Raw genomic sequence first — 20391 nt, 5'->3', positions numbered from 1 at the left:
CCTGAAAAGTTTGAGAACCTCTGATGTAGGCTATAGAAGAGGACAAGGGGTGGCCAACATGAGTAGATTCATGAGCCACATGGATAAATATAATGGTACCAAGTGCCAAAATGTCTATATATACATATTATAATTTTTGGTTTTATGGTTAATAAGTAAATACTGTATTTTTTTTTTTTAATAAGACGCAGCTACAAGTTGGTTATCCCTGGGTTATAGGCTATACATGACTATGGTTATTGGTTGAATAAGTTTTGCTCAGAGCCTCAAAAAAGGTAGCACCGGCCCTATAGGTACCTAATCTAAAGCCACGAGTCCATAAGACTTTATAATCAATTTTAAAACAAAATAACTGTCAAAAAAATATATTGCAATACATAATAAGTTTAAAATTTTAAATTTCAACATCGATCTTTTCATTTACAATTACAGTAATTAACATTTAAGATGAATATCTAAACAATCAGAGACAAATCTACTGAGATTCGAGGATAACTACAGTAGCAATATCAAAAAATAAATTGCAACAATAATCAAAATTATTACTAATTCTAAAAAACAAAATATATGACTCGTATAATATGATCAATTATTTTTTTACAATACAATTAAAAATTATACAATATATGTTTCATTTGTGCTACAATGGTGATTATTAATTTAATTTCAATTAATTAAATACAACTATCAAATAGAAATGACTTTCAGTCATTGAATTAGGCGTTCAATACAATTATCATGAGTTATAGTAAATATACACTAAGTAAATTAATACTACAATTTTAAATAACATTTAGCAATCGATTAACAATAGAATGTTAAGTGACTATGAAAGGAATACATATCAACGTGCAATTGACTAATAAACAGATGACAAGTCAAGTGTTAAATGGCGAAGTAAATTTGAACGATTCACTCTAGACGTTTTGATTTCTTGCAATACCATTGTCTTACAATCCAAGCAAACAGCCATTTGTGCACTATATTTGGTGCTAAAACATCAAGTATTTATAAAAAAAAATTTGAATAATTTTCTGTAATTATGGGTTTCAGTAAGAGGTCATTACCGAGTAATGTTCTGTGTGGCTGTAGATGAACCATGATAACTTGCAGACATACTGTTATTGGGACAGCCAATTGTTTTTTGAGGACTAGATGGAGCACTGCCCCAACTACTCTTTGACCACCAAGGATTTTGTTCAGATATCGCTACATTTGGACTTAGTGCTACAACCGGGATTTGGGACAAATGATCAGTTGGCATACGCATCTATATTATAACAATTCATATTTATTTAACAATTAAGTCAAATTCTGTATAAATTTACTTAAGATAAATTACCTTGGTACAACATTTTGAACACACTGTACGTTGGCACATTTTGCATTCTTGTCCCCAGGGTCCAAAAATTCCAAATCTGGTTTTCATACATAAAAAACAAACCTAAAACAAAGAAGGTATTTTCTTACCCACTTCAAACCTTTCTTTATAAAATTAATAATAAGTACTTTTCGATTTTCAACATCTTCTTTAAAATTTCCTTCAACTGGTAAACTTTCTATCTCTGCTTTAGTAAGCACACTACGAATATGTATGAGCTCTTGCAAAGTCAAGGTCAAACAATCACTCTATAAAAATATATATTAATGTAAAAGATTAAAACAATCCATTATACTTAATTTACTTAATATAGGTAAATTAACAAAACTAAACATTTTCTAAGTAAGCTGTTATTTATCATAAAATCATATTAAACCAAAGTTTATTATCAAAGTATATCATTTCATCTTGAAGATTTTTACTTTCTTTTAAACTTGAAATTAAATATTAAAAAATTGACACAATTATTTTTACCGAATCCAAATTTTCTGTTATGCATTTGACAATTAGTAGGATGGAGATAAAATATGCAGGTTTTATGTTCTCTTAATACTGATGAATAAGAAAAACCTTTAACTTGTTTGCAAATATCAATTTTGAAGTAATATGATTAATAAATTGTATAGTATAGACTATGAAAATAATTTTGCAATATGCATGTTGTTGTAAAATAACTTTTATCATCCACGACATTCAATTTAAACTACAAAGACAGGAGGGGAACCACTTACAGTAGGTAAAGTGTTTTTGTACATAGATTGTCTACGAGATTGCTTCCACAATCCACCCATTGGTTTGATAAAAGAGAGAGATGATTGATCAGCAATAGTATGCCTTCGTTGCTGTTTTCTAATAGCATGGATATTTTTATTGGATTTTGAGTCTGTAGGTCCATGTTTTTCTTCTCTTCCTACAATCAACAATATCAGTATCAAACAATAGTACATTTTATTAATATGTTATGCCACAAACAACAAAATATCAAATATTTATTTAAATTTTAAATATTCAATTGCTTAATTAATTATTTGCTTGTTCCCAATTAATAAGCTATATATTAATAAAAACATTACTACATTCAATATTAATTATTAAGTAACCAGTTAACAATTAACCAAATTAATTAAAATGTGAATCATTATAAAAATTTGTATTGTAAAATTAAATTGTTTAACATTATGGAATATAATAAACATCTAATAGCATTTGTAAGACATTAAAACATTAATGTTATTATTTATTGTTAATGATATGCCAATTTGTTCACTATGATTACAGTAAAGTTGTAACAAGAATAAAAAAAAACTAATTTGTTTAAGTTACATAAGTTATGTTGATTTATTAAATTTTGAAACAAAGATTTAGTTACTTATTATTATTCCAAGGATTTTTAAAAACATAAATAACAATGCATTTAGAATATAAGACGAGTATTAGTATAAAGTTAAATGTTATTATAGCAAGCATAGAAAAAATCTTAAGATTTATTTTGCGATCAAGTAGAATTTTACCCAAAATGATAATATTCAATTACTTACCAGAATTTTGTACACATAATTTTATATTATTCTGTTTATAATATACATAACAGCTGGTCTTTTAAGTTTCAACATTATGTTAAATTCTACAAAATAAAATGCTGTTCCTAAATAAAATATTTACAAAAACAAAACAAAAAAAAATCATAAACATAAATTACCAAGACCGATGAAGCAAAAGTGTTGATTGTGGTGCAGTCTAAATAATGAATGTGGATAGTAAATTAATTAGAAAAAAATAATCCTTAATTTCATATGTCAATCACCTCATATTTATGTACAAAATATAATACAACAATTATAAACATTTTTTAAGATATGTGTGAATAATAATATAAGATTTAATTATAACAATATTTGTTTTTTCTTATTTGGAATTATAATATATCTTACTATTTATTATTCAGACTAAATGAAAGATTTTATTTAAAATATTAAGTAGTTTAAAATGTCTTATAATATTGAAAATATGGCTGGGCGGTACATGAATAGTCCACAACACAAAATCACAATGGTTAAATGGTTTTGACATAAACAATAAAATGATGAAATAATAAAAAACAAAAAAAAAACAAAGATTTAAATAAACATAAAAGAACTAGGAATGTTTCAAGAACTTAAGGCAAGACAGATTTTAAGATATCACACAGGATGAGGTTGGTGATAATGTTTTTAATCGAAAGTGCAAATCACAGTTGTTTGGTTGGGAATCACTACCTTGAGTGGACACGCCCAAATATGTAGATTCTTCAGTGTTTTCCACTGTAGTAGTCTTAAATTTATTATTTTCATCATCATCATCAAAATCATCTTCAGAATCAGAACTCTGAAAATTAAATATACAAAATACATAATATAAACAACAAACTTAAACAAAATAATGTTATCATATTGACATACCACTAAACGTGCTAATGCAGAAAAATCTACTTTTATAAGTTTGCGTTCTTTATTTGGATCAAGCATGCTTTTTAAGGATTGGTTTGGCATATATTCTTCTTCTGAGTTGTTCATAGATGAATTGTCATAGTGAACTAAACAAATATTTAAAATGTATTTGTTTAGAATCATTAAATTATTGAACAAATAAAATATATTACTTTTTGATTTATTGGAACGGTTAGGTGGACTTGACATTGATCTTGATGATTTTATATTACGGAAAGGGCTTTCTAAGTAAAAAAAAAAAAATCGAAATTAAAATTCAGCACCTATTATAGAACAAAACTGAATAGTTCATAAGCTAATAAATAACAGTATGATAAACAATATTTAAAAATAACAAAAAAATATTACATTAATTTTAAAATTCAATGAGCTTACTTAATGAAGTAGAACGCAACTTGACATTTCCACTTTTTATACATTCCAATAGATGTTCCCTTGGAGATAATTTATCTTGTCGACGAGGAGCTAGTTTTCTTGCAGCGGCCTGAAAAAAGTATGAATATTCAAGTATGTAAAATAACAATTTATGATTTATAATTAATATTCAAGTGACAATGTAGATTGAAAAAATTTTAAATACATTATTTAACATTAAAACTTCTTGCAAATACAAATATGAGCAAGTTATGTTAGGTTTATCAAAAGGATAAAACATTTTAAATATTGAGCTTATTGAGAGTTTTAATTGCACTAAATATAAATCTAACAATTATTATTTGTTTTATTCATAATATGTATTAATATAGACACCAACAAAAATGAAAGTACATTTTAATTTTTTTCCAATTAAATATACCGCAATATAATATAAGAAACATTGTTATTATAGTATATAATTTAGATTTAGTTCACTTTTTCTTAGAACAATAGAGAGTATTCCGTGAGGATATACCCAATAGTCGTTGAGAGAGACTCGCCGCCCAGATAAAAACAATTTTTTACCGTTTTAACTATTAACTAATAAAATTATTAAAAATCGAGAGATTTGTGAAAATAAAATGTTGAAAGGTCAACATTTACAGAAAAATAAACTCTATAAAATAGGTATCTTTATTTTTTTCAAAAATTAAGAAATAAATTTTTTTTTTAACTTTTTTACCAAAAAATTTAGATTAAAAAATAAAATTCATATAGTCCTTGTCTGTGAAAGTCTAATTAAAAAACAGATTTATGATACAATATTTATTATCTCAGGAGATATCTCAATGGGTAAATCCTCGGATGGACACTCTGATGATTTTAAAATTACCATATTAACATTTATTAAATTAGGAATGTTATAGTAATAGTTTCTAAATAAGAAAGGTTTAACCAATAACTAAATATTTGTTGAAACAAGGTCACCAGACACAACACTATTTACAAATTTAAATACAATAGAGTTCTAAAAATGTACACAAAACTTTACAAATATAAAATGCACTAATATTATTAAATATTGATGTATATATATATATATTTATATTTACATATGTATAACTTAAAAAAAAAATTAATTTAAAACTAGTTTAACAATATTTGATGGGAATAAAATACTTGAAACTTGTCAAAAATTCTACTATCTAAAATTGTAGGCATATAATATAATAATATAATAAGCCACACAAGCTTTATGATTTCACAGTGATAGGGTTCTATACCATTTAAATCAGTGAATGTAAGCAAATTATTTGCTGCATAAAATTAATAAAACATTTGGAATTTGTTTTTAGAACATCTAAGTGAGATTTATTTTTTATTATCTCCATTTGAATTTATTTTTTTATTTTTTTCAATACTTCTTCAAGTCTTCTAATATGTATTATAATATTTTTATTTTTGTTTTTTTGTACAAGTCCTTTATTTGTATATAAAATTATAGTTATTGCCAAACAGACAGTATAGTTTCATCGTGTATTATATATTTATAAAAGTGTTTAGTAGTTTCAAACACACCTAGTTAAAAATCAAAAATAATGAAAACACAAAAATTCAATACATCAATAGATTGCACAATAGACTCCATTAAAATGTAATAAAATTACAAATATGTTGATCATCAATAAATATTATAGAATTATATAATATGTAAATATAATATTATGATACATAATATATATATTGACTAACCATAATTATTAAAATCTACTCACGCTTTTTAATGGTGGTCTGGATCTAATAAATTCAAGTATTGCATCATGAGCATCTCTTTGAATTCTGGCAGGAATTTCTGGAGGGGTAACTCTTTTTAAAGTATATCTTCTAGACCTTATGTCATCCATTAACATTTCATAAGGGGTTAATGCATATTCGACAAATCCATCTCTAGTATGAGATCTTTGATCAACTTTTTTTAACTGAACCCCACGCCGTAATTCTCGTATTAATTGTATCCATAAACGTGCCTACAATTTTTTTTTTTAAATATTATTTTGATTGTCAATTATGCAAAACATTTAAATATTTTAAATAGTATAAGACTCCAAAACCTACAGTAATTCATATCTGTTATTTAATTTACATAATATGTTAGTAAAACTATTAAAATGTATACCATGTATAAAAGTCGAATATCTCAACTAAGTTCAAATGTAGAACAAACAACAATATTCCTCATAAAAATTATAATATAAGTATATATTAATATAACTTTTAAATCAAAATTATTATTTTGAGCTATGATAAAATGTAATTTGTTGTATTATATTATAATGTAATCTAGACATACTTGTAAAATACTCCACTTTCTGCGGTTGGGCTAACAAAAAGTAACACAACAAATGTGTTAGTTTTGATGCCATAATAAATATAAATAATAAAAACTTACAAATTCACTTCCTAAAGCCATAATGCAGTAGAAATTATTCACAATTAAACTTAATTATGTGAACAAAAATATTAAGGATCAACGCTCTACTATTTAACATAGGCTAATAAAATTATACTTTTAGGATGACCATTAGTTGATGCATAAAAATCTACAATAATGAATGTTCATTAGATACTTAATAGCTTACCCAATCACTGTAATCCAATGTACTTAATTCAGCTGAAGTAGAATTTCTGTGTCTTAAACTGACAGTTCCATCAGATAATTTATCTAAAAATGATGAAAGCTCTAAAGCTTCTGCCACTAATGCTCTGCATACTGCTTTATAATGAGTTTCAGAACCCAATCCTGACACACCTATATGTCTACTGCATTCCTAGAATAAACATTTTAGCATTACCAAAAATATATCAATAAAAGTAAGGAATTCTCAATAATCCAAGGTCAATCGAAGAAGCTCTCAATCAACATAACTTCGGCAACATTTTTAAATTTTTCAAACAAATAGATATAGATAAAAAACTGCAAATATTAGAATATTTTACATTGTATAATAATAATAATAAGATAATCTATAAAGACAACGTCAACTTTTATATTGTATAACTATCATTTTGTAATTATAGGCTAATAATCCTAGTAATTGAAGCCATTATGTTAATAAAAAATAAAAAAAGTAAGGAATATTAAGAATAAATATGCTCTAAATACACTTTCATAGAGTTGGTCTTTAGTCTTTACACATCTTTAACAACTAAGGAATTAATATAAAAATAGATTTTTAAAGAATAAATTTGAGTAGGTATATCAATGTAATATACATGATGTTACCAACTATACAAATATACTAGAATCAACTCATGATACAAATTAGCAAGCAACTACTATAACTATACAATTTTTTGCAAGGAAAATCTTGAATTAGTAATTAATATTAACTTTTTACTATTTTTATAATTATTAAGTACCTATTTAAAGTAAATTCTTTATGAAATTAAGAATAATATTTTTAATATAGCAAAACAGATTTCCATAAAATAATATTTATTTCTAATATTAAAAACTCCGAAAACAGGCAACTGTTGTTTCTCAAATTTCAAAATCTTGGGCAATTTTAAAGAAAATTAAATAATAGTTATTTATTGGTAAAATTAATATTTACCTCTAATACATCATCAAAAGTAGCAAAATTATTTCGTGATATTTCTTCACATTCAGCAGAATCTCTTTCAATTCCTTCATCATCAGTTTCGCCTGATTGCCCATGGTCCATAGATTGAGCATGCAAACCATATTCAACTGAAAATTTAAGAAGTTTATAATAATTAAAACGAGAAACCTATAAAAATTGATTTGTAGTAAATTGATAAAAAATTTAAATAAAACATAGAAATGATTAGTGATTATTACTGATTTCTTATAAAATAAAACATAAGCATTTTTGTGCTAAATTGTATAAGTATTTAAGGTTATCTTGACCGTCTTTTAAAAATATTTTTCAAAAAATTTTAACATTTCTAATATCAATAAATACAATTTATATATACAGGTTATCTCACTGGGGTTACCCATTGAGATATCTCACAAAATAATGAAGATATTAGGAATCTTTTTTTATTTTTTTTATTTTACACAATATATATACAATCTGTACAATTTTGCACAATTAGCATATTTGATAAGGGTTAAAAATATAATACATGAGTACTTGAGTAAGAAGCCACCCACTAATGGCACTTAACTGGAGGTAGATTAGGAATCTAAAATTACAAATATCAAATGTTTTTAATAAGAATACTGAATAAAGGTCATAATTTTTTAGTTCTCAAAAAATTGTCTAGAACTTAACTTTTGGATTAGATTCAAAACACAAGAATTAATCAACCCATTAAAAATTTATATAGAATACATAATGGGCTTTGTAATTTAATTAAATCTTAAGCAACCAAATTTATAATTAATTAGTTTTTTATCAACTATAAAATATACATAAATATATGTTTTAAAGGAAATGAAAAATAATCATCTTTGTCATGGACTACTTTTCATGGAAAGTAGTGGCAACTGTAACATACTTCTTTATAGTACTCAGTACTCAGTTCTAACAACTGCTAGAATAAGTAGAAATGGATAATAGTGAATGGAAACTGGAAAGTTTGTACATTTGAAATGCAATGATTACATTCATAACAATACAAATTACTTTATTCATCACAGAAACTATTATGAGTAAAATAAAACTTTTTTCAGTATACACTATACATTGAATTTTTTTTACTGTCATAAAGTATAATAATTATTGATAATATTAAAAAAAGATATGTATCTGCTTATTGATACACCATACATATTATGTAGCTTACTTGAATCAATTTTAGAATTTTAAAATTCAATAAATAATAAATATTTAAATGACTAGCTACCTTAAATATAAAAATTGATATAACAATGGCATGAATAATAAATATAAAAAAATATATAACATTCATATCTATCAATTAAATTTTAATAAATATTTCTTGTTTTCTACTTATTCATTTCTGATTATTAAAATTATGGTATTAGTTAATATTCTTATTTACTTACATGATGCTATCATTCGTTTAATTAATGATTCCAACTCAGGATTTAATGACCTTTCTTCATCTTCATCAATTCCAAAATCTAATACTTGAAAAACTATATATCCTAGACTTGCGATCACCTATGTGAATTAATAAAATGAAAGTATATAAAAGACAAAATAAAATTTTTTTATGTGTCAGTTAATAATAAATTTTTTTATTTTGTTTATAAATGTAGATATAGTAGTAATGTTCAATACATTTTAAAATACCTTGTGTTTTATAAATGTTTAGCAATATAACTTATAGTCTATCTTATAGTTTAAATTGTTTTCAACAATATATATATATATATATATTAAAGGATAAATAATTAGTAAAATTATGTTTTATAAATGGAAATCTCTCTATAAATATTAATATATTTTATATCAGATTTTTATTTATGAATTCTTAAATTATTATTCTTCTTAGTCTTAATATTATAATTCAGAGGGTTATAAAAAGGGTTTTTTAATTTTGTATGATATATCTAAGGTATAAAATTGACAATATATTTTAATTTAAAAATAGAAAGTATATTAAAAATATAAGGTAATGTATTCTAAAAAAAAAAAAACTAATAAATGACCACAAATACTGGTTGATTAAAAAAAGTAATTATTTTAATTATAACCTTCCTCCTTATTTTTATTCATTAAGAATTATGTAAATTAGCAAAACAATACACTGTTCCCAGAATACTAAAAATTAAAATTTAGGTATTTAAAAACTAATAACCGACTAAACATTTATGTAATTATACATTTTTAATGATACCTATTGAATAAAATATACTATGAAAAAAATATGCATGTATACAGGGTGTCCCGTGAGGATTTGCCCATTGCAATATCTCACGAAATAATGGATATAAAAATTCTGGTTTTATAATAAGATTCACAGGGATAAGAACTTTATTTATTTCATTTTTAAATTTATTTTAATGTTTTTGTAAAAAATTTAAAAAATTAATTTTTTTATTTAATTATTTCCAAAAAAATAAAAGATAGCCATTTTTCAGTGTTTATTTTTCTGAAAATATTGATGTTTCAACATTTTCATTAATTTCCTGATTTTTTTATATTTTTTTCTAGTTTTGAAGAAATAAAATATGATTATAAATGTATAACTATTAGGAATACGGAAAGTATTCGGCCGGCCGTATAGGATGCGTGCGGCGAGGAGGTCACATGTTTGATCACATTATGGTGTTAAATAATTCCCAATTTTTCTCAAAACTAAAAAAAATATTTAAAATCAGGAAGTTAATGAAAATAAAATTTTGAAACGTCAATATTTTCAGAAAAATAGACTACAAAACGGCTTTTTTTCGGAAATAATTAAATAAAATAAATATATTTTTTAATTTTTTTATCCAAACATTAAAATAAATTAAAAAATGAAATAATTGGAGTTCTTATCCCTGTGAGTTTTATTACAAAACCAGAATTTCGATATCACCATTATTTTGGGAGATATTGCAATGGGCAAATCCTCACGAAACACCCTATATATATATATAATGTCGATATTGCACTGAGTATTAGAGAGTTAAATTTGTGTTAAAAAAATAATAAACAATTCAAATTTAAGTAAACACTTATATACCAAAATGTACAAATAAAATAAAGATCTTTCTTATATTGACAATTAATTACTTTAATTAAACCAATAAGTATTTTTTTAGTAACGTTAATTAGATAGGTAACAACTATAACTTATAAGTCAACAACTTTTAATACTAAATAGTCAATTAGTTTAAATCTAAAATTAATCTAATCATAAATAATTATGAGTTTTCTCATGCTACATAAATACATAATATGATATTGAAAATATGTTCATAATAGGTACTTACATGATGTTGAAGTATAGTCTTATTTTCATTTTCATTAGTAAGTTTTTCAATATTTTCACATGATTCAGCTGAAACAAACATAAAAAAGTAAGTGGGTATCGCTCTGCTGTACATTAGGGGGTGGGGTGGACCTCTGACTAGGGTAGATAAAATTTGAATGCAATGATAGGTATCATTGTGTACGAAAAACGATTCTGAACGGACATGGTTTATCTGTCTAGGGTATATTATAGATTATTATAAATTTTCAAATCTTAGATTTAAAAAGAAAATTTTTATGAATTTCTAGCTTAAAATAATTTGCGAATTTTCGTGATTTTTACGTATGTTGTCAAAATTAAAATTTAAATGCATGTAAAAAAAAAATTGTGACTATGTATTTCTTTTATTTTGCAACTGCTATTGTAAAAATATGTTAGTAGCCTTGTATTCAATTTTCAAATCTTAGATATAAAAGGAAAATTTTTTAAGAATTTCTAGAATAAAATAATTTACGAATTTTAGAGATTTTTACGTATGTTGTCAAAATTAAAATTCGAATGCATGTAAAAAAAAAATTGTGACTATGTATTTCTTTTATTTTGCAACTGCTATCGTAAAAATATGTTAGTAGCCTTGTATTAAATTTTCAAATCTTAGAATTAAAAAGAAAAACTTTTATGAATTTCTATCTAAGATAATTTGAACATTGCCGTAATTTTTAAGTCAATATTTGAATTTCAAATGCTAACAAAAAAATTGTGCGTATATATTCTTATAATTTTTTAATAACTATAAGAATAACTTATGAGAGACTTTGTATTAAATTTTCAAATATTTTGATTGGGCCGAAAAAATTTTGTCGACACTTCAAAAAAAAATTTTCAGACAAATTGAAAATTTCAGTTGTCTATAAATATCTAAAAAAAAGTCAAAATATTTCGAAAATAAAATCGTGTAAAAAAAATGCCAATCTAAATAACTGGTGAAATTTTCGAGTATCTACGACTTATACTTTTTGAATAATAACAAATATTTAAAATCGTTTGAGGATAAATGGTTATCGTTACGCTATTTCGTAAAAATTTAAAATTCAAACGCACTTAAAATTTTTCCTATAACGACGCTTCGAGTTTTCTCTATAGCTATTTGAAGGAAAACTTATGGAAAATTTAGTGTTGAATTTTTCAACCTTAGATATAAATACAAACAATTTTATGAATTTTGAACTACAAAATAATTTGCAAATTTTCGCGTTTTCGACAGATTTCGTAAAAATTTTAAATATAAACGCATATAAAAAAAAATTGTGACTTACGATTATTAATTTTTTTTAGCTACAATAAGAAAAACTCATAAGGAACCTTGTATTAAATTTTCAAGGTTTTTTGGTCATCCAACATTTTTTTACCGACACTTAATTCTCATAAAAATCGAAAATTTCAGTTGTCTATAAATAACTCAAAAAAAGTCAAAATTTTTTTTAAATTAAACTGTATATAGATAACACTAACATAAACATTTGGTGAAAATTTCAAGTATTTATAGTGATCAGTTTTTGAATTCAACCATATAAAAAAATTGATTTGGTCGAAAACTGGTTTTGCGTAAAAATTTCCGTTTTTTTGTCATTTTTTTTTTGTTTTTCTCGATTTTTTTGAAAACTGTTGGAAAATGTTTACTTTTGACCTCTATAATGCACCAAGAATATTCACTTTTACATCGGAAACCACCCCCAAAGTTTGAAATTGAAGCATTATTTCGACAAATTATGCTGCACACAGACACAAAAACAAAACAAAAAAAAAAAACACACATCATTGTAAAATCAATACATTCATCACTTCGTTCAGAATCTAAAAAAATGTATAATGACATTACTATAAGCCAAACTTTTAAATTTTACAAAAGTATAAATTAATTTTTGTAGCATCGCAAATCATCTTAAAAGTACCTAGTAAGTCAGGTGCATAAGAAATAATAATTTTAATTTGGGAGAGATAGTGTTTAACATCTTTATTTTAAATTGATATACCAAGTTTTTTTTGGAATGCATTAAAATTTGTATAATTATATAATACAAATCATTTAACCCATTACAATAGAGCTACCTTCTTTGCTCTTGGGTAGCTCACTCACTTTAGCAGATCATAAATTAGTCATCAGTATCTAGTATATACAATAATTAATTTATCCAAGAATGTTTTACACAAAATAATGAAAGTAAAATTTAGTGAAATCGATATTTTCAGAAAAATAAACTCAACAAAATGACTATCTTTAATTTTTTTTGAAATAATTAAATAAAAAATATATTTTTTAAATTTTTTACCAAAACATTATAATATGAAATAATTTTAGTCCTTATCGCTGTGAGTTTCATTACAAAATTAGAATATTGATATCTCCATTATTTCGGGAGATATCTCAATGGGTAAATCCTCGCAGGACATCCTGTATACAATTTATTATAAAGTATTAACTAGAGTATTAATAACATTAACTATTAATATTAGAATACAAAGTATGCTCTAGAAATTTAAGTACCCACGAATAATGTTTTTAAATTACAACAATATAACTAAAATTGTTATTCTTGATTATTTCATCTAAATTTGAATTTATAATGACTATATTATAAAGAAAGCGTGTTTGTATAGTTTTTAGATGTTTTTTACAGCATAATTAACAACTTATGCGGAATCTTTTTTTAAATTTTCAATCTTTAGCTATACAATTTAAACGTTAGATAATTTTTTAACAACTAAAGAATTTGTAAATTTCTAATTAAATAAATTTTATCAAAATTTGAACTTTAAATGGTTATAAAAAATAAAACATGATTATGTATTTTTAATATTCTCCAACTGCTATCATAAAACCTTATGGACAACCTTGTATTAAATTTTTATGTGTTTTGCCTAATGAATACGATTTTATAGACATTTATAGAATAAAAAACTAAAAATATATTCTATAACTAACTTTAAAATTCTTGAAATATTTTGAAAATGTTATCAAGTATAGGAAATGCCAATATAAACATTTAATAAAATGTCATGTGTCTACGGTAATTTGCTTTAGAGTTACACCAATATCTAAAATCAATTTTCTCAAAAACTGATATTGTGTGCAATTCCCATTTTTTCTTAATTTTTTTTTTGTTTTTCCCGCGGTGCTTTTGAAAACTACAGGGAATTTCAAACTTTGGCCTCTCCAATGCATCAACTTGATCCACTTTCCAACCAGAAAAGCTACTAAAGTTGAAAGTCGAAGCATTATTTCGACAATTTATTGTGTACACACTACACACACACACTAAAAAAACACACATTGTAAAATCAATATATTCATCGCTCCGCTCAGAATCTAAAATGTAGTATAAATTTGACAGTTTTGTATTTTTTTTCATAAAATATGTTATGTTACTTTTAACTTTTTTATGATTTTTTAAAATTTTTGAGCAAATGAATTTGATCAACTGTATTTTCAGGCAATGATTCAGGGTACCTATCTTTATTTTCATTCAATAATTACCTATACTAACCTATAATAAGTACCTGTATGGGTTAAAATGAGGGTTTATATTATTATTGTCAAGTAAATCTAATAAAATAAATGTTGTAATCTATGACATTTTTTTTTTTTTTTTTTTTGTTTGAGTTAAGGCTCAAATTTTTGAGATTATAAGCCTTAAAGTTATTACTGTAAAGGAGAGTATGAATGGTTAAAACTCAGGTAACCACCCATCCAGGAGCTAGTGACGCAAGTCAATGTTTAGCCTCATAATATGTTAGTGACTACAGCTAACTACTGTACTACACCAGGCCCAACCTACCTATAACAATTATTATATCGACTATCATTTACTATTTTTAAATAGCTTAGGTAACAACCAAATAATAAAAATAAAAATTTTAAATTTCAGTAAATGATCATAAACAATCATAAACTATAAAGTAGAGAATATTATAAAACATTTCAACAACATATACATAGGGAGTGTTGAAAAGATAAGTCTAGAATTATTGTTCAAAGTTAACATGTCTAATCCTCAGAGATTTCATGATGTAATGGACATATACGGAGATAATAAATTAGATATAAATGCTGATGGGACATAGTGGTACTTATTAAATAATGTTCCTATACAATTATACAAATGTTTACCTATTAATTACTCATGGTAAAAGAGGCAATGTGGGTGATGGGTTGATTAATATAAGAATCAAATTCTTAACTGTAATACACAGAAATTGACACCTACTTATTTTTATATATTTTAAAAGAAGTTTTACAATTTTAGATCATACATTTTAGTAGGATCACTTTTTGGTAGCAGATAATAGGTTTTTAAGTATTATAAATTTTATTTAATATTTATAAATTCATAAAACTTTGGTTTAAAACCAATTAGATCTAGATACTAATTAAAAAGTAATCATCAATTAATTAATATGTTTTAAATGTTTTTACTATTCACACATACATATACTTACCCTACATTGCAAAACATATCATATCTAGGTACTTATCTACCTACATAATTATTTCGATTTATTTTACAAGAATAAAAGTTAGTTAAAATAAATCAACCCCAATTGTTAAGTACCTATTTAAAATACATGCCTAACTAATATTACTTTTGAAACATATTGTGATACAAAATTAACAATGTTTAATACAAGATTTACATTTTACAGTATAGTTATTTTCTGAACTATAATAAAAAATTATGCACACTTGTGTAAATAGACAAATATATATTTAGGCAAAATAAAAATGTTTTTTATGCTTATTATAATTTCCTACTCGACAACTAGGTACTCCAGCTACTTATACTCTTCGATTCAACACTAAAATGTTATCACAACTGCTAAATAAATTTAGAAAAAAAAAACAGTTTTAATGACAAACATAATTTTCAATTATAGTTATATAAATGTTTTACAGTTATTGAATAAGTATAAACCTTGGTATAAACATACATATAGGCTTGATTATTTAATAAACCGTGACTATTTAGTTTTATCACCCTGTTTTATCACTTTAATACCTACTTGGGACATTTATCATTTACTTCAACTAAGTTTGGCTAACACAAATTAAAATGAAAAATAAAATAAAACATTCAAACAATGTCAATTTTATAGGTATTAGCATTTCTAAATTCAGAGGTTCAATTGTTTGCCCAAATAATGTGTAGGTACAGCTAATTAATCCTAGTCATAGGCGCAAATAAGGGGGGGGGGGCTTTAGGGACTAAGCCCCCCAAATATTTCATACATTTTTAAGATTTATCAGTATTATTATATTTTATGATGCAAAATTCGTATCCGTATTTTTAAGAATTTGTAATTCGTAAATGAACAAACTTTATTTGTTGTGATATTATTTTTGCTATTATCTTTTTTTTTTTGATTGATTATTATAAAGTAGGTTGTAACTTATATTTAAGATTTGAGCAATATTTATAAATATTGATTTCCATTTGACAAATACTTTTCTTTAACTATTTTGTTTTTGTTTATATATGTATGGCATAAATTGTATGCACAATATACTTTTGATATCAAATGTTCCAACTTAAAATGTGAAGTGAATATGATAAAAGAAGTTAATTTTAAAAATATCAAAAAACATGTAAATGCAGAAGTATTTCCTCATTTATTTAAAATTATGCAAGTGGCAATCACATTACCAGTGAGCTCAGCCACTTATGAAAGGTCCTTTTCATCTATGGGAAGGATCAACTCACATGTCTGAGCTAACATGACTCGTGGTCAATTTACCAATTTGGCAGTATTAAATATTGAAACATATATAGTAGATACTGAAATAATAAACAAATTTGCTAAATCTAACTAAAGAATACAGCTTTAAAAATGTGTTCTATAATTATCTTACTTTGTTGTTACTTGTTGCACTAAAACCATTCTTACAGTATTAATAATTCCTATTGTTTTCCAAAAAGTTATCTGGGGTATAATGTACAATGTAAATTATATATTATAAATATAATTTTGACAACTATTATAAGTACATAAAATGGTACATTTGAAAAAAATGTTAAACAAGTTTAATTCACTGTCAATATTGTATTTAAGTACCTAATTAGTATGCAGTATACGGTATACCTATATGTTGTATTAAGAACATTTTTAGATGTTAAATTACTTGCATAAATGCTTCATTCAATAGCTTGGGATTCAGCCCCCCCCCTCCGAAATGTCAAATGCTGTTTGCACCTATGATCTTAGTCCAGAATAAAAGTGCACATAACACATTATAATAGAATAAAAAGTCTAAGAATATCAAGGGCTAAAAATAGGTTCCTACCTTAAAGGGTTCAAATATTACAAAACTTGAATAGCTATTCAGAAGATACATATCTAAGGTAGAGACACTTATAAATATAGAAACTTATCGTTAAATTTAACTATTTTTAAAGTAGCTAGGTAGTACATAACTATTGTATACAGACTATACAGTAAAACATGACCACAAGCAACTGTGTATAATAAACACATCAATCAATGGACTAAATTACTAAGTCCTAGCAAAAAGATAGATGTTCCAATGTTTTTCAACAAGTCTATCTCAATGTATATAAAACAGACTGCATGTACTACACAACTGCATTGTTGGTTGTGATAGTGCGCATGTAATATCAAGATACAGATTATGGCCAATTATATACTTGGTACTTCAGTATCGCTGATAATATTTGTGTACCTATATTTATATGTATGATTTAGGTATGAATTATTACTTATTATTGGCTTTTTATCATAAAAATCTTTCATTGAATAGATGATACATACCCATATGAGTTTAGGTAAAATAATTAGTACTAGAGTCTTTTTAATTTTAATTGCTATGCATATTTTAGGTAATTGGCCGAGTCTCTATGTAACCCTAAATAAAAATCATCTTTATGACAACAAAAACTTAAATTAAATTTATTATTAAAAATAGGCAGGTACTATAATATTCTGCAATCATAATGTTTAGAATTTGAAGTTCTTAAAAATTAGTGTGAACTAACTTGGTAGATAAAATAAAAAATGCACCCCATAACACAAATTTTCATTTAAAATTAAAAATAGATAGATGATTCATAAAACATACCTATTTCTTCGGTGTTCAAAATCGTACTGGGATGTATGAAACCATCCCTGTGGATACGGACTTCTTCTAAATTCTTGACCACTCGACACCTGTTTGGTTCACGTTCAAAAGCATTCTTGAAACATTTGGCACACTGATAGCACAGAGCCCATGCATGTTCTTCACTGACAGGTGTATTGAACGACTTGATTATGTTCACGAGCGAGACACAATCATTATCGTCTAACTTACAGAGGTACGGCTTGAAATTGTTTGGCACGTCCATGTTTGATACTCACATGGGACTGGTGTAATCACAGGTCAACAAACAAAACTTCAGTAACCGACAAGGACCACTGACGTTGGATGAGCGCGTCGCGAACATCAAGGAGTTCAACGAAAAATAAAACGTAAAAAAAATATCGTCACAAAGTACGAAGACCTATCCCACAAACGACAGTGACGTTTTTGAGGACAGTACGGACACAGATTTAGTAAACGAAAACGCGAATAATGTAAAAATTCGAACGTTTGTTTCGAAAATTAAAGAGGATAAACGAAAGTCGAACGGTATCGCGACTCACGAGATCTCGTAATGACTTAAGGTAAAAGGTTAAACTGAGTTATAGGTACGTAAGTCACAAACAATAATGCCACTTACGAGGTATAACTCTTTCGGCAACCATAACTTCCCAATGGACGACGTTGACTGTTAATACTACTTAATAGTTGTAACTTGTAACTGTGTCAAGAGCTAGGAAGTCGGATGATCACACATTCGGACACAATAAAAGTTTAAATGATGATAAATTTTTAAAAAAACACTTCACAGTTCACAGGAAAATAAGCGAACGAAAAAGAATAACAGACGAACCTACGGCGATGGTTGCAGTGGTGGTAACTGGTCGACGGTACAACGGTAGTGTTGTCGGTGGCAGCGGTCGCGGTCAGTGTTTATTCTGGACTCTGGTGGAATTTTGTATTGTTATTAGAAAGGTTATTAGAACGGATTGATGTGTTAACGAACAGGTATGTGCCACTTGTGCCGCCCACGACAACGACACTAGTCCGAATAAAAAATACTATTACCGGTAAATCAACAAAATTATTATATAACGTTGTTAATATTGTGGAGTAATTCAATAATTTATTCAATATTTCAACTATTTAAAAATGTTTAATATTAATAACATGTGAAACATATTAATTTTATTATCAAGTGACTTCTAGAATAAAACTCTAAGCGTGATGTTTATGTTTGTACCTACATATTTTTTTAAACATTATTGCTAAAATAATATTTTACTCAAAATACCTACGATATCAATAATATTTTTTTGTCTGGGCCACTAGGGGATTTGATTAATTCGTCGTATCTAAAAAAACACAAAAGCCATATAACTTTCATCATTTTTTTCGCAAGCGTTCAATAATTTTATATTCTTACAATTAATTGATTGACTATTATGGGTAGGTATATTGAAAAATGTTGTGTAGGTATCTATGGCGGTTAACCTTGAATAATAAATTTATAAATGTAATATCTACGTGACTACGTCTTTTGAATAAATAAAAGTTGTTATTTTACTCAATAAAATGTATTAAATTTTATTAAAAATGTTGCAAAATATTATGTAATATACAATTTTATATAAAAATCAAAATATTTTACTCATACAAATTTATCATGTTTTCTACACAATATATTAAATTAAATTTTAAAATTGTAAGAACCTATTATCTGCTAATATAATGACCGTAATATGGTCCATATTATGTTATGTATATACAATGCACGTACTACATACCTCCTGTATAGTTATAACTTATAACTTATAAGCATAGGCGTGCGCACAGGGGGTGCCTGGGCACCCCCGAACTCTTCACACAAAACAGTAAGGGCCCTAAAATAATAATAATTATTATTTAAGTGTAAATTTTAAACCTTGAAATTTTCAAGTATTATAAAACAGTATTAATATGCTTTTATTTTTACGAAAAATAAGAATTCCTTTCGAACAGAATCATGTGTTCTATAACATTATATATAACATTTTTTTTATAGTTATTAATAAGCTATAAATTGTTAAATTGTTTACTCAGTTCGCTGATAATATTGTCGAATTTCATAGAATATTTTGATGTAATATTTATTTTATTAC

At 25.3% G+C, this 20391-nt stretch overlaps 1 protein-coding gene across 2 annotated transcripts; it reads right to left on the bottom strand.

Annotated features, from left to right (window-relative positions):
* Positions 1 to 349: 349 nt before the first annotated feature.
* Positions 350 to 19176, bottom strand: spir (spire type actin nucleation factor). Of its 2 annotated transcripts, XM_089225851.1 has the most exons (16): positions 18251 to 19176; positions 11141 to 11208; positions 9263 to 9380; positions 7839 to 7975; positions 6864 to 7052; positions 6575 to 6604; positions 6000 to 6251; positions 4243 to 4351; positions 4020 to 4091; positions 3820 to 3953; positions 3637 to 3745; positions 2113 to 2291; positions 1510 to 1629; positions 1343 to 1444; positions 1068 to 1270; positions 350 to 992 (listed from the first exon to the last, which is right to left on the bottom strand). In XM_089225851.1, exons 1-16 carry the CDS (start codon positions 18513 to 18515, stop codon positions 860 to 862), a joined length of 2220 nt encoding a protein of 739 aa, XP_089081977.1. In that variant the 5' UTR covers positions 18516 to 19176; the 3' UTR covers positions 350 to 859. The 2 variants fall into 2 exon arrangements, with proteins under 2 accessions (XP_089081977.1, XP_089081978.1); XM_089225852.1 differs by lacking the exon at positions 6575 to 6604 and having other exon boundaries at positions 18251 to 19173.
* Positions 19177 to 20391: the final 1215 nt, after the last annotated feature.

The sequence above is a fragment of the Diuraphis noxia genome, unplaced genomic scaffold, assembly GCF_037042655.1.
Source record: "Diuraphis noxia isolate RWA-SAM2 unplaced genomic scaffold, SU_Dnox_SAM2 contig0004, whole genome shotgun sequence".
Lineage (NCBI taxonomy): Eukaryota > Metazoa > Arthropoda > Insecta > Hemiptera > Aphididae > Diuraphis > Diuraphis noxia.
Note: the sequence above shows the minus strand (reverse complement) of the source record. Positions and strands in the feature narration are given on the sequence as shown.

Coding starts and splice junctions, on each gene's coding strand:
- spir (XM_089225851.1), bottom strand. CDS start 18,515: ATGGACGTGCCAAACAATTTCAAGCCGTACCTCTGTAAGTTAGACGAT. Junction 7,976..9,262: donor TAAACGAATGATAGCATCAT/GTAAGTAAATAA, acceptor TTAAATTTTCAG/TTGAATATGGTTTGCATGCT. Junction 2,292..3,636: donor TTTGGGCGTGTCCACTCAAG/GTAGTGATTCCC, acceptor TGTTGATTGTAG/GAAGAGAAGAAAAACATGGA.